The 15217-nt window shown below is 38.1% G+C and overlaps 2 protein-coding genes and 1 long non-coding RNA gene across 4 annotated transcripts; all 3 read left to right on the plus strand.

Annotated features, from left to right (window-relative positions):
- The first annotated feature begins 944 nt into the window (after positions 1-944).
- Positions 945-1792, plus strand: LOC147921606 (uncharacterized). The gene is made up of 2 exons (XR_015589518.1): positions 945-1526; positions 1668-1792. It is a non-coding gene; the product is annotated as an uncharacterized LOC147921606 (long non-coding RNA).
- Positions 1793-10050: 8258 nt separating this feature from the next.
- Positions 10051-14369, plus strand: LOC104760736 (uncharacterized). Of its 2 annotated transcripts, XM_087497533.1 has the most exons (2): positions 10129-12642; positions 12732-14369. In XM_087497533.1, exons 1-2 carry the CDS (start codon positions 11060-11062, stop codon positions 12739-12741), a joined length of 1593 nt encoding a protein of 530 aa, XP_087353659.1. In that variant the 5' UTR covers positions 10129-11059; the 3' UTR covers positions 12742-14369. The 2 variants fall into 2 exon arrangements, with proteins under 2 accessions (XP_087353658.1, XP_087353659.1); XM_087497532.1 differs by having other exon boundaries at positions 10051-14369.
- LOC147921607 (uncharacterized) lies at positions 13277-14005 on the plus strand. The gene has a single exon (XM_087497534.1). It carries the CDS (start codon positions 13277-13279, stop codon positions 14003-14005), a length of 729 nt encoding a protein of 242 aa, XP_087353660.1.
- Positions 14370-15217: the final 848 nt, after the last annotated feature.

Here is a 15217-nt window from a genome sequence, read left to right on the forward strand (position 1 = left end):
TACACAAGTTCTTATTTCCGTCGTAGTTAGTTTTTTGTTTCTCAATTCAACTAGCGTAGCTATCATTCTACGTGGCACAAGTGGTTACGTGTATATAGATTAGAATGACAGGTCAAGAGTTCAAATTTGGGATGCGACCTTTTTTTTTACTTTTAAAAAGTAATCAAAACGACGTAGTTTCATGATTAATATACAAAATTATACGGTTTCCAAAACCTATATACAGTTGAGGGTTATATTGCGGGTGACATTGACATGCATTTTTTTGTAGTTGAGGGGTTAACTTGCAAAAAAAAATTTGTTGCAAGGTTTGTTTTGCAAAAAAATTCAAAATAAAAAGGGTCATGTCCAAGTAGTCATTTTCATCTGTTCACCCTCGCTAATTGAGAAAATCAAGTACATGTATTGTTACTGAAGAAGAAGAAGAAGAATAAGAAAAGAATAAAGGAGAGAAAGTAAATTGAAGAAGAAGAAGAAGAAGTAGGAAGAGAAGGTCCGAGTAAAGAAGAATATTTGATGGAGATAAGAGAAGATCAGAGGCAGAAAAAAGCAAAAAAAAAAGAGAAGTTTGGTTATAAAATTTTGGGATTTTGGTTAATCGTTTGGTTCAGGTGAACCAACCAATAAATGATTACAATCAATTATATAGGTTATCGATCGGTTTTTCCCTAATGACCAAATCCAAACCGAAATCCATAAATCTTACTTTGGTTCGGTGATTATCTCAGGGATAAAATATCCACCCTTCATAACACCGTTAAAGATAAGATCGAATCTAAATTGGATAAACATTTTAATTCTAATCCTTTAAAATTAAATGCTGAAAGATACCAATGAATTAAAGCCAGAGAAGTAAGAACCCAAATACTGAAAGAAAACTTCTGAAATCTATAAAGATAATCCTATTATGATAATAGACTACCCGCAGCATATGCGATCATGATGAATAGCTTTGTCTGCAAAGAAACTGTTCATAACCAGCAAAAAAACTCTTATTAATATTATGAAAATTTTTCATAACAAATACACATAATATTTCATACGCATAAATTTTAGAAACTTAATCATTGTGACATGATACATTTATTTAGAACATTAGAAAACACCAAAATATATTAATTTAAAAGATGAGGATTACATAAATTAGATAAAACCGATTCAAAAAGAAGATCTATAAGAAATAATAGATATGAAATACCATTCTCTTATAATATTTTTTATTCATTATCATGAGCAAGAAAGAGAGTATTTTTTTTCAAAGCTTTAAATCAACATCCATAGAATCTTCTTCGTCTCCTTTCATGAATATAGTATCTGGCCACACCCGCTCCAACTGATCAATGAGCGCAAAATGCAAACTTCATCTTTTGGTGACATCTCATCCTCTGCTGTCTTCGGCTGAAGCTGGGGCTGAGGCTGAGGCTGAGGCTGAGGTTGCACGAGACGTCCATTAATTAATTGATACTACTGTTATTGGTCATGGGCACCACCTGGAGATCTGGAGTTTCAATCGCAACAACCATATGGTAAAACACGTTTTGGAACCTTATTGTTTGACTAGTAAAATAATTATAATAACTATTTTGAAAGGTAATAGCTTCGTAAAACTCAGTGTTTAAGTTGGGATTGGTACAGAGAAATGACATGGAATGTTGTCTGTTTGATAGGGTGAAGGCAACATCCATTTCACTAGCATGAAATGATTTGAGGTGCGAGAAGAGTTCTCTATGGGTTAGGAAGATTTGCCCGCATGGAAAACATTGGAATTCCATGTTGGCTTCGTATGATAGATAGAGAATACGGAATAAGCTTATAAAGACCACATATATACACCGAGTAGAGGGAGTGTGGGTGTATGAATAGTAGCATTTACATAAACATTTAAAATATCAAATTTAGAAAAACTTAAAAAAACTCAAATATCAAATTTAATGATAATTTTAGCTAAGAAAATAAATATTATTTACATGTTTGGAAAACTTATCTTTAGTTTTCTATTCACTTGTTAAGTGAGTTTTGTAATTATCAATACTGGTGGATATATTTTATTTATTTCTTACAAAAATTAAATTTAAATTTACAAGATAAAATTTAAACACAATCTTTAGGGTATGACTATTACCAGAGAAAAATAATTAATAGAAAAAAGTTCTAGTCAAAAATATTTAAAGTTATTTATTTCATATCTAAAAGTGGTGTGAGGTTTGTTGATTTCATGTTTTATTGACCAAAAATAAGTAACAGTAAAAGAAAAATATCATTTGGGTTGGTAACACTATAACAATACTACCAAAAGTTAAAATTGGTCAACTACTTTTTTTTTGACAAAAAATGAGAGATTATATCCTACTTAGTTATTTTCTTATATAGTAGTTTTTTATTTTTATTTTTCTATTGAGTATTTTTCCTCTTTTCTTTTTGATAAAATATTTTTCCTTTTGTTTTAGTATGCAAAACCATGATTACTTTATAAGCAATTTTGTTTGTTTGCTAATGAAGAATTAAAAATAATGCTATGCTATGATGTTATGTATCAACGATTGAAATTTTTTTTTGGTAGACCCCCTGATTTTATTAAGAGAAAGAATTATAATTTACAAAGAAACGCGGCAAGGCCATGTAGACCCATCCGCATCATCTTTCAAGACTGAATTAAAAGTAATAGCGAGCGAAGAAAAAGCATGAAAATCTAAAGGTAGTGAAAACGCATAGTTAGCTATCCAATCAGACGGTTAGCCTCTCTATACAAATGAGTAATACGGACTATCCAATCCCCGCAAGAAAGTTGTGGTACAAGCGTATCAGGAAAGACAAAGGATGAGATTCTCCGATCCCTGTCTTCAAGAAACCAACCACCATCTCCGAGTCAATCTCCAACTCCAACCTCGTGATGCCTCTTCCCCAAGCCGTAGATAAATCATAATAAACGCCCCATAACTCCGCTAGCTGAGCTGAGCTCCCGCCCAATATTCACAGCAACCCCCCCCCCCCACACCATCCACCAGCAATATCCCGTATGACACCCCCTGTCGCTGCTAGACCCGGGTTCCCCTTAGATGCACCATCAACATTAACTTTAAACCAACCATGAGTCAGTGCTACCCAACCAATGTCCTACAGTACTCGGGCACCCTGCGGTTGATGCTCTATCCTTCTCAGGTTAGCCGAAGTCACTTCCAAAACAAGATCCTTAATAAAGTGAACTCCATCTCTATAGAGTTTAGTATCACCAAACACATTACAACAACGCCATTTCCATCCCCACCATAAGGCCATCGCAAACATAGTAGACCAAGCTCCCTCAGCCATTACTATCTTGTCATTAAGATTCCCGTGGATCCATTAAAATAATGACTTAGCGAAGAAAGTGTGATGCCTACTTGGCGGCACAATTCTAGCCCATAAACCAGCCATAGCAGGACAGTCACATAGAACATGCAGAATACTCTTCAGCCCTCCCGTGCAAACTAAGCAAAAATCGGAATCACTTAAGTGCCTGTGGTTTCTCTCCATGTTTGTCAGAATAACCTGGTGAACCACTAACCAAAGGAAAACCCTTACCCTCTCTAGGGCTACAATGCTCCATAGACACTTGAAAAAGCACCCCATATTCTGACGTGGAACTTCATTGTGAGTATTTGGGCAAAAATAATCGATTTGTTTAGAGACTACGAAAACAAGAAATATATATTAAATAGTTGTTTTTATTGATCAATGTATCAAGCTCAAATACAAGAGTTTAAGGCATAACGAGTCAATTTAAGAACCCTAGCGATGCTTCGGAATTGAGTCGTATGGCTGTGTTTTGGGTCTCTTGTTTTCGCTTCGATTTTTTCTCCCCTATCATGTCGAAATCGCTCCCTATTTATAGGGAAGTCCCTTTACCCTAATCCTCATGGGATTTGGGTTTGAGTAACCGCCTCTTCATGAGATAAGGTCGTTCCAAATATTCTCTCCACGAGATTGAGTCAAATATTCTCTTGATAATGTCGTAGCAAATCAGGGTCAGTCACAAAGTCCAATTACAGCCCGTGTTGACTAGTTGTTTGTTGTTACAGCCCGTATTGGCTCGTTAATTATTGTGTCGGCCCGTATCGGTTTGATGCTTGTTGTTACGGCCCGTATTGACTCAATGTTCACCGTTACGGCCGATATTGACTCAATGTTCTAGAGAATGCATAATTCTCTATTCTTTGTTGAATATATCATAAATATAATAGAATTTATTTATTATAATTTATATGATTAAAATTATACCCAACAGTTTGCCGCCCACTCTCTATTTTCTTAGTTCGAATTTAGAGAGTAGTATAGACAAATTGTATCATTTTAATAACCATAAATAGAAAAGATAAATATATGTATAAGTCATGACATACCTTTAGATGTAGCCGTTTTCTCGCACTTGATTAATTCGCTGCCTTCCATTAATGATGCCGTGATCCACATCGTGATCTTGTAGTTTGGTAGTTTTGGGACGGTGTTTATCCTACAGCAAGACCTGTGATAATGTTTGTCATCAACGGTTTATCAAATTGACTGCGCATTGGCTTTATATTGACAACTTTGTCATAGCCAATTTAATGAATTAGCTTCGCATTTGATCCATCTTGACAATTTTTTCATGGCTAATTAGATGAATTGGTTACACATTTGCTCAGCAATGACAATCTTGTCATAGCCAATTTAATGAATTGTCTTCACATCTGCTCTAAAACGATATAGTTGTCGTAACCAATTTCTTGAATTTGCTACACACTGATCCCATATTGGCTCTCAAACAAAAATGCTGCCATAACCAATTTCTGTAATTGGTTACACATTAGTTCCGCATTGGCTGCAATTTGTCGGTTTAACCTTAGCCAATTTGGTGAATTGGCTTCACATCGGCTCTAAAACGATAAAGTTACCTGAATTGGCCACAACTTGACTTCGCATTGGCTCCAATTCTTTGAATCAGATACACGGTTGACTCAATGTTGATTTTAGTCGACATTTGGCCATATCCACTTTATTGATATGGCCGCACTTGAAATCCAGAGTGGTTCTAAAATGCCAATTTGGCCTTAACCAATTTCTTGAATTGGCTGCACATTGGCTCTGCATTTGTTCTAAAACGACAAATCGGCTATAATCAATGTCTCAAATTCAGTGTACACTAACTCCGCGTTGGTTCAGAAACGACTGTGCAACCATAACCCAATTCTTGAATTGGCTGTACGCGCGCTGGCTTTAAATAGACAATGTGGTTCCTACCCAATTTTGTGAATTGACTTTATGTTGAGTCTGCATTGGATTCAAAAAGACAATGTGGTCCCTAACCAATTTCTTGAATTGGCTACACATTGACTCTACATTGGATTTTAAATGACAATGTGGTTCCTAACCAATTTCTGGAATTGGCTACACATTGACTCTTTATTGGCTTTTAAATGACAATGTGGTTCCTAACCAATTTCTTGAATTGGCCACATATTGACTCTATATTGGCTTTTAAATGACAATGAGGTTCCTAACCAATTTCTTGAATTAGCTACACATTGACTCTACATTGACTTTTAAATGACAATGTGGTTCCTAACCAATTTCTTGAATTGGCTACACATTGACTCTACATTGGCTTTTAAATGACAATGTGGTTCCAAACCAATTTCTTGAATTGGCTACACATTGTCTTTAAAAAGACAATTGGCCATAGAAATTTCAGGGGATGAATTATAATGGCTATACATTGACGATTTTGTCATAACCAAATCATTAATGTCATGCTCGTGACACGATCCGGGATGGTGACCCAATTAGAGTGTTTCATAGCTCATTTATTGTTAGCAAGTATTTTGCTGCCAAGTTTGCTAAGTTTGGACCCGACCATCACGTGGATTCCAGATTTGTTACATTCCTATAGCGACGTCTCGCTAATAGGCAGTTGTAGCGAATGTTTCGCGTTCAGGTGATTACCCAGTTTTTGCAGAGAGTCTATCGTTCACGTGTTCGTGTATCAATGACTTCAATGCTATATGCGATGAACAACTTTAGGACCATGTCCTGCGTTGTAAGTCATGTTTATCTTGTATCGTGACAAGCTTCATATCGAATGACATGATTTTATTGTCTCACAACAAGATTTATAGCCCATGTTCATGAAATGAGTTCTAAGTTTTAGTAGAGAACATCTTGAAGATTTGTGCATCAAGTGTCTCACCATAAGATTCTTGTTAACGAGTGTTTCATTGTCAAGTTTTTGCATCCAGTGATTCGTCACATAATTTGGCTAGCCCCTCCTTCCTCAATTGGTTATATACGACTATCATATTGAAAAATGCTTCCTCAATGGGTAAGCATCCATAAACTTTTCAAGTCTGTCGATTCATTATCATTGGTTCTCCAAGGGTAAGCATTTTTCCACTGTTTTTGTCATCAGCACATGGCTACCAAGTTGACGAGGTATACTCTCATAATGGGTATTGAGTTACTAAAAACTTAGTCATTTTATTGCAAAAATCTATCAATGTTAAAAAAGAAGCAAAACCAGAACTAAAAACGAAAATGAATAATAAATTATAAAACCTTACAATAACCTGATATCACCATGTCGTAAAAATTGAGACGTCGTTGACATTTTTGTCATTTTGACGATTTGCGTTCCTCACTTTCAGTTTTGTTTAATGTTTGATAAGGTTCATTACCATTACTTATGAAACTAGTGTATTTGCTTCGATGTCTTTGGTAAGGTGTATCATCCCGTGTCGATATTTTGTTTCTCACTACGCGAGAGTCAAAATGTGACAAATGTCAATGTCGTTACGGTATATTTTCTTCCCATTTTATTTGTGCCCATGCCCGTGAGAACACATCCTCCATCGTTCTACATTGATACTTGGTTAGCTCCTTGTACAAAGTTGCCATCTGGGAGTAAACCTCTCTTGAATGCTGATATGGCAGTAGACATGTTGCAACTTGGTATCGACACCTTCTCCTTGTTGAATCGTCCCACGTAGGCACGTAACGACTCGTCTCTCTTCTGTCTTACCTCGTAAAGGTCATCCACTGTCTTTTCGAGGTTCCTGCTGCTTGCGAGTTGTTCAACGAAAAGGTCTGTCAATGATGCAAAGAAATTTATTGAGCCATTTGGCAAGTTGATAAACCACTTAAGCGTAGCCCCCGTAAGGCTTGAGCTAAATCCTTTGCACATGGTAGCTTCTTGATATTCTCTTTGAATGGCCGTCGTGAACATTCGTTGCTTGTATTGTGCTATGTGGTTATCCGGGTCGGATGTTCCATCATACATCTTCATTGTCGGTAGCACAAATTTTCTTGGCATCTCAGTGAGTGCGATTTCATCAGAGAACGGTGTGTCAGCATACAAGTGTAAGTTGCTCTTCCGGATTGGCTGAGCTACACCTGGTAGTCGTTCAATTAACGCTTTCATCTCTACAAAATGTTTGTTGAACATTGCTTCCAAGTGGGCAAATTGTCCATGCTCGATTCCTGTCATGTGCGGTGTGTTGACAATTCCTTGTTGATCCAAATTTTCTTCTCAGATAAGGCTTTCACGTGCCTGCCTTGTGTCGGGGTTCCCTCCGCTGTTCTCTTCCTGACGAGGAGTTTCCAGTCGTCCGTCTTCCGTTGTGGGTGTTCGATTATTGGTTATAGGCGTTGAGTTAAGGTCTTGCATCCGATTCACTTGCACGTCGCGAAATATAGATCTTGCTTTGATCTGTGTTATCTTCTGCACTGCCTCGTTCAGCTTGGTAGTCAGGGTTTCAAGCTGAGCAGCAACATTCGCGTCGATGTTAGCCGTATCACCTCCGTTTCCCGTCATCTCACGTAGTATACTCTAGCCCCTCCTTCTAGCGCCAATAGTGTGTCAATAGAGCATATGCTGACTTCACCGTAAACTTACCGTCTGAATTTTCTCACCAAGACAAACGATCCTTGGACCCCATAAATTTATCCAGGGCTACAGCTGAAATTTCTAACCGTTTATACTCTGGCACAAATGGCACTATTCTCGCAAAGTCCCAACCAGAGCCATCCTTCCATAACTCCCTAGCAGTTACTATCTTAGTTGGTAAAGCACTTGTCAGATCAACCAGTAATGGCTTCCCTGATAACCAATTATCTATACAGAAGCGCACCTAGCACCCATCTCCAAGAACCCAAGAATGACCTCTACAAACCACCTCACACATCCCTATCTCAACACTTCTGCAGGTGGAGAGGACTAATTGCTTGTAACAACCATCCAAGACAGATCATGAACGCTTCTCTGTAGAGGAACCCCAGAGAAAGTCACAAGCAAGTTTATCTAACCTCTCAAGCATTACTTGTGGCAATTTGAACGTAATCATATGATGCACCAGGATAAAAGCTAGCACATACTTCGTTAAAGTGACTTTGCCAGCAAAACTGATAGTGCGACTTTTCCAACATGCCATTCTCGCAGATACCTTCTGATAACTCTCTAATTTACATGTTTTTAGCATCATTTTTTGTCCATATTTTGCATTGTTCATACCTCTAACTTAGCATTTTTAAGTCATTTACTGTAGGAATTCACTTTTAGAGCATTTAGGGTGTTGCATTTCTGCATTTGCATATTTTGGATGAAAACAGGTGCTAAAGAGCCAAAAATGGGGAAAAACAAGGACAACTCGACATGTACCCGAAGGAGCCATCGAGCTGCAAGAACAAGTCCGAACCCCAACATGATCGAGGAGGATCCAAGAGCATGAAGAGCAACCTGAAGATCCATCCGAGGAGTAACCCGACTTCACCCTCGTGTACCCCATCGAGTAGATCATCGGGCAAGTCTGGGAAGCTAAGTCAAATGGGTTTCCATATATAAACCCCCTCTTCCCCTAGCTTTCAAAGGAGCACGCCGCAGACCCTCAAACCAGAGAGCGAGAGCTTATGTGAGAGGACTGAGCGACTCAACATTTTTCTTCTTGTTTTGCAATTTTATTTTGTAGTTTTCTTAGATTTCTATCCTTTACTTTCTCTACTCTACTCTATCTTTTAATACAATGTCATTTTCATTCATTTTGATTGCTTTGTTATTCGCTTCTATGTCCGAGTAGTGTAGTAAAGTTTCTAGGGATGGGATAGATGATTTTGTGTTCTTGATCGGTTAGGATGCTTTAGTTGATTGTAAATGATTGATATATTTCCTTCTAGATTGGTGCTCTTAATGCTGTCAACAGACCGAAAGGTTGAGATTAGATCTAGGGCGTTTACAAATGATACAGGCCGAAAAGAGTAGATAAAATGCTTGATTTAGCCAATGCTAGAGGTTTACTTAACTCTGAGTAACAAAATTAGATGAGTTTAAGTCTACTGACAATAATGAATCGTTCTTAATGCCTGCTTGTTCATATTGCTAGTGCGACAGTGTGGTAATGTGTTCAAGGTTGATTGTTGCTAGTGCGAAAGTGTGGTGACAAGGTCTTAGAGGTTCATTGTCTAGGAAATAATTTCTTGAGACATGTAAGGCATCTGATGAAACCATGGCCAGCTCAACCAAACCACACGAACGTGAGGACCAGCTTGAACCCGAGCAAGCATTAGAGGAGCAGCTTGAACCTGAGGAAGCACCGGAGGACCAGCTTGAACCAGAGGAAGCACCGGAGAAACAGCTTGTACCAGCGGAAGCATTGATCGTCCCTGCAGGTCCTATAACAAGGTCACGGTCTAAGAGGTTCAACCAAGCCATCAATGCAATAATTAAGGAGTTGGACAAGAAGCTAGAAGACATGACTCAATCCACATTCACCATGCTCACAGCTCAAGGTGCTCGGTAAAGGATAAAATGTTACTTTGGTGCTCTTTTTCCCTTAGTCAAGTTTTGTCACATTGGGTTTTCTTGACAAGGTTTTTAATGAGGCCTAAGTAACATTTTTAGACCCTTTTTGCCAGCCCAAGTCGTGGTCCAAGGTCAAATACAAAAGTCTTGGTCCATTTTCTATCTTTTCTCTTATTCAAACTTGCATTTAATGTTTTGTAATTTCCTAGACATTATGCATGAGCTAGACCTTAGAAAAGCTCGTGCATGATTTCCTAGGCCTTTATTTCTCTCCTCTATCTCGTCCACCCCTTCTCCTATAAAAAGACAATGTAACTCTTCTTTGTAAACCATCAAACATTTTAATCAAAAACTTCTTTCTACTTGTTTGATCTGAGGAGTGTGTAATATCTTCTCAACTTGTTTATTTCTTAGTGTGTCATATCTAAGATATATCCAAGCCTGTAGTCTAAGAGACTTTCACCTCTCTTGGAAGTACATCTCAATTCCCCTTCAAATCCGCTGCATTCCACCTATTTCACCTTCATCGCCATTCATCTCTCCATTCCGCTGCATCTTCAATCCATTGATCATCATCAATCCGTCTGTTTATCTTCAAGACCTTGCAAGTGTGTTCTTGGGAGCAGATTCCTTGCCAGGAGTCTATCATGTGGTATCAGAGCAACCACTTTGCAACCAGGTTTTGAAATTCCAATCGTCACTTTCAGTTTTTCCCAGATTTTTCGTTTATCTTACGAGAGTTTTATAAAATGTTTTACTCGTTCAAAAATTACAAACTCAACTGTTTTAGAACCAGGAACGAGTCTAGTATTTTTGAAAATTGATTTGAGAATTTTTGGATTCATTTGCATAATTTTCCCAGATCTGTTTTCATTTATGCGTTTTTGGAACTATTTACTGGTGGATCTTTGTTTTCTTTGCAGGTACCATGGTGACGTCGGAAGAGGAAAAGTCATCTACATCCAGTCTTGAAAGGAGGATTCTTAAGTCTGCCACCGCAGCTATGACATCCATACTTGATGCAAGACTTGGCGATCTACACTTGAATCAAACCAACCCAGAACCAAATCAGCGTCGAAGCAACACCAGGATCTTAAACCCAAGCCACCAGATGACACATCTAGATCAACCTGGAGCAGCTTACAGAAAACCTCTCATACTCCCAAATCTAAATTTGTGGTTCATTCTAAAATCTCTTTAGCTCATAAACTCTATAAATTTGCAGGAAAAGGAGATTACCTTGAATGGGAGAAACACATGGAGGATTGGTTCTACTACAATGATATCCCAAGAAATGAAAGATTAGCTTTTGCACTTACCCAACTCACAGGAGACGCTTACAAATGGTGGTTGCAAGAAGTTGATGACCGTTGGTATTACAAGGAGCCAAATATCACATTGTGGAGAGATCTTAAGAAGCTTCTAAGGAACAAGTATGCTCCACAAGCGCTACACCATACTGCCCAAGCCAATGTCACAATCCAAGCAGTTCCTGAAAAGAAACCAGTCAAAATACCAGCCCAAAAGAAAAAACCAACATCTGTGGAGGCTAAGGCGCAATCAGATCTTCTTGAGGCATTAACCAAGTACTTTAAACTTGAAAAGAAGAAGACTAAGTCAACATCTCAACCAAAGAAGGTCCCTGAACAGATTAACGTTCAAGAGCAAAGTCTAAAATCATCGCTTGAATCAAGTAGGGAACCAAAGCAATGTAAGTCTTCTACACTTTCAAAATCCAAGGAAGTAACTGTTCAAGGTTTAGAAAATTCCAATTCTTGTATGATGCACTTGTCTTTGCCCAAAAGTGTTGAGATAGGTACATATTCTAATGGAGGACGATGGAAGCAAGCAGAACAAGAAAAGGAGAATAAGGAGTTTGAAAGAAATGATCAGTCCGGACCCAAGGAAGAACAGCTCAGAGACGGACCCAATGAGAAACAGCTTGGAGAAGAAGCCAAGGAGAGACAGTTCATTGCTGAGGATGATGTTGTTATACCAACTGGACCTATGACTCTATCTCAAGCTAAGTGTGATCTTTCTTTTATCCAATCTGATTTTGTGATTGAAAAACTAACCCTTTGTGAACCGGAGCAACCGAGTAGCATTATTTCCTTTTTACAGGTTGAGGAAGAAGAATCACTAGAAACAACACAAATCAGTTTTCCATTGATTAGTGATTTGGAGCAGAACTACATTGTGCCAAACCCAGCCCCTATACCATATCTTTGTGACTATCCAAGAAAGCACTGTAAGGAAATTGATTTGGTTAGGACAGATCCTAATTATTTTGTGATGCTTTCTGCTCAAGATGAAAAACGTTTTGGTTTAGAAAATGTGAAAGAATTTTGTGTTTCAAAATCTGTTTTTAACAAAATGATTCCAAGTTTTGAAACATTTGCATTTAAAAAGTTCTTTAAGCCAAAAGGGTTGTTACTTGAAAAGTTTCTTGAATTTAACTCTTCTTTTAGAGTTTCTTTGAGTAGCATTGTGATTGAGCCGTTTGGAACTAAAACTGAGCATGTAATGGATAAACCTTTTTCTAAAATGAGATATTTAGTTGAAAAAGAGTTGTGTGAGTTTAAACTGTTCAATGAGCTTTGGAAACCAATTGTGAAAGATCAAGTTTTTGATTTCTCTATTTCAAGTATAATGCACTTGTTCTTTCCCATGATTGCTACGAAAGGAACAGGTTACATGAAGGAGCAAAATTACTTTGGAGAAGAAAGATGTTCTGTTCAAATCAAGGAGAAACCACCAGATATATGCCAACAAATGATTTATCATTTTGGAGTTAGAAGCTGGAAGTATTTCAGAAAAAACATTATGATCACCAAAGGATGGTCCATTCTAAAACTCTATTTTGATAACAACTACATGAATATCTGTTTGATCTTTTCCTATGTACCTAAACTGTTTCCTTTTGATGTAGGAGATCTTGAGGAGCATGGAAAAATAGTGAAAGCTTACTTAACGCTCAAAGATGAACCACCTGATGCAACACTTGTGCTCATACCAAACTGTCATAAGATAAGTATTTTTATTATCAAGGATACTTTTATCCAAGATCACACAGATATGATTCGCTTGTCTTTGTCAAAAGAGCCAAATACAGATTTTAGAGTGGTCAAGAAGCGCATAATCAAAACCGAAAAGAAAGTGGGAGACAAAAGATTTAAGCCACCTGATTTGGATCAAGATGAGCACCAAGATGTCAGCAGCTTCATACTGATCCAAGAAGAACCGCCAGATCCACTTCCATTAATCATGATGAGCATTGATCATACCCAAGGCATTATCCAGCTAAGTAATTCCTTAACCCAATTTTTTTCTCATGATGCTAGAGCTTTGATTATCAGTTTGTTACATTCAGAAAATCATGGGAAAGGGTAAGGTTTATTCAAAGAAAATTCTGAACATGACAAGGATAGTGTTTTGTACCAAGCTAGGATATATTTTCATGTTTATAGTGAATCCATGACTATAATGACACACTTGATCTTTGCCAAAGGTATTGACAACTTTGCAGGTACAAAAGAGGAGCCCCCAGATTTAGCAGTTCTTTCGTCCAAAATCTTTGTGAGAACCGGCATTGGAGATATTTTGATGCATGATCATAAATCCAATGGTTGTTTTAGGATGATCTTTGAGGTTGGCGAACAACTAATGGTACACTTGAGGAGTAAACAATTTCCAGCTGAAAAGGAGTCAAAAATAATGCCAAAGATTGATGGACCATTCACTGTGCTCAAAAGAATAAACAACAATGCCTACCAAGTCGACCTCCAAGGTAAGTACAAAGTTAGTGGTAGTTTCAATGTTTCTGATCTTTTTCCTTATTGTGCAGATAATTCGGATTTGAGGTCAAATCCTTTTCAAGTGGGAGAGGATGATGAAACCATGGCCAGCTCAACCAAACCACACGGACGTGAGGAACAGCTTGAACCTGAGCAAGCATTAGAGGAGCAGCTTGAACCTGAGGAAGCACCGGAGGACCAGCTTGAACCAGAGGAAGCACCGGAGAAACAGCTTGTACCAGCGGAAGCATCGGAGGAAGCATTGATCGTCCCGGCGGGTCCTATAACAAGGTCACGGTCTAAGAGGTTTAACCAAGCCATCAATGCAATACTTAAGGAGTTGGACAAGAAGCTAGGAGACATGACTCAAACCACATTCACCATGCTCATAGCTCAAGGTGCTCGGTAAAGGATAAAGTGTTACTTTGGTGCTCTTTTTCCCTTGGTCAAGTTTTGTCCCATTGGGTTTTCTTGACAAGGTTTTTAATGAGGCCTAAGTAACATTTTTAGACCCCTTTTGCCAGCCCAAGTCGTGGTCCAAGGTCAAATACAAAAGCCTTGGTCCATTTTCTATCTTTTCTCTTATTCAAACTTGCATTTAATGTTTTGTAATTTCCTAGACATTATGCATGAGCTAGACCTTGGAAAAGCTCTTGCATGATTTCCTAGGCCTTTATTTCTCTCCTCTATCTCGTCCACCCCTTCTCCTATAAAAAGACAATGTAACTCTTCTTTGTAAACCATCAAACATTTTAATCAAAAACTTCTTTCTACTTGTTTGATCTGAGGAGTGTGTAATATCTTCTCAACTTGTTTATTTCTTAGTGTGTCATATCTAAGATATATCCAAGCCTGTAGTCTAAGAGACTTTCACCTCTCTTGGAAGTACATCTCAATTCCCCTTCAAATCCGCTGCATTCCACCTATTTCACCTTCATCACCATTCATCTCTCCATTCCGCTGCATCTTCAATCCATTGATCATCATCAATCCGTCTGTTTATCTTCAAGACCTTGCAAGTGTGTTATTGGGAGCAGATTCCTTGCCAGGAGTCTATCAGCATCTGTACTGGTCTAGAACACTTAGGATTCGATTACCCCCATCCTTAGGAACTTTCGTATTTTATTTATTTGCATTTCTTTCACTTACTCGACTACTTACCCGATCAGGTACATGATAACCTGTATCGAGTAATACCTCGAGCTGTTCATATCTCACTTGCATACTCGATCACCCCACTCGATCCTATACTCGATTGCTTGCATCGAGTGCTTAGGTCGTGTGGTTTACTTGTTTATATTGTTTTAATTTGTTAATTTTAGGAATAGTTAGAACCAAAACCCTAATTGCTTGGCTTGACTTGCATTGTTCTGATCATATCCTTCCTGCTAGAAATACACAACCATTTGGATTGATAATCCTTTGTACTACAACTGCATAGGGGATTGATACCCTGGGTGAAAACCTGTCTATCACCTTCGCCGGAACCTCACCAAAGGTTTCTTTATTCACTCTCTTTTGGAGGATCGATATACCAAAAAAACTTCCCTAACTCCTTTGTTGACTTGATGCCACTCTCTTCATTGATCATCCTGCCTAACTCCCGGGAAATATTGTTAGA

This window comes from Camelina sativa, chromosome 18 (assembly GCF_030686135.1).
Source record: "Camelina sativa cultivar CO46 ecotype springtype chromosome 18, ASM3068613v1".
Lineage (NCBI taxonomy): Eukaryota > Viridiplantae > Streptophyta > Magnoliopsida > Brassicales > Brassicaceae > Camelina > Camelina sativa.

Coding starts and splice junctions, on each gene's coding strand:
- LOC104760736 (XM_087497532.1), top strand. CDS start 11,060: ATGGAGGATTGGTTCTACTACAATGATATCCCAAGAAATGAAAGATTA.
- LOC147921607 (XM_087497534.1), top strand. CDS start 13,277: ATGACTATAATGACACACTTGATCTTTGCCAAAGGTATTGACAACTTT.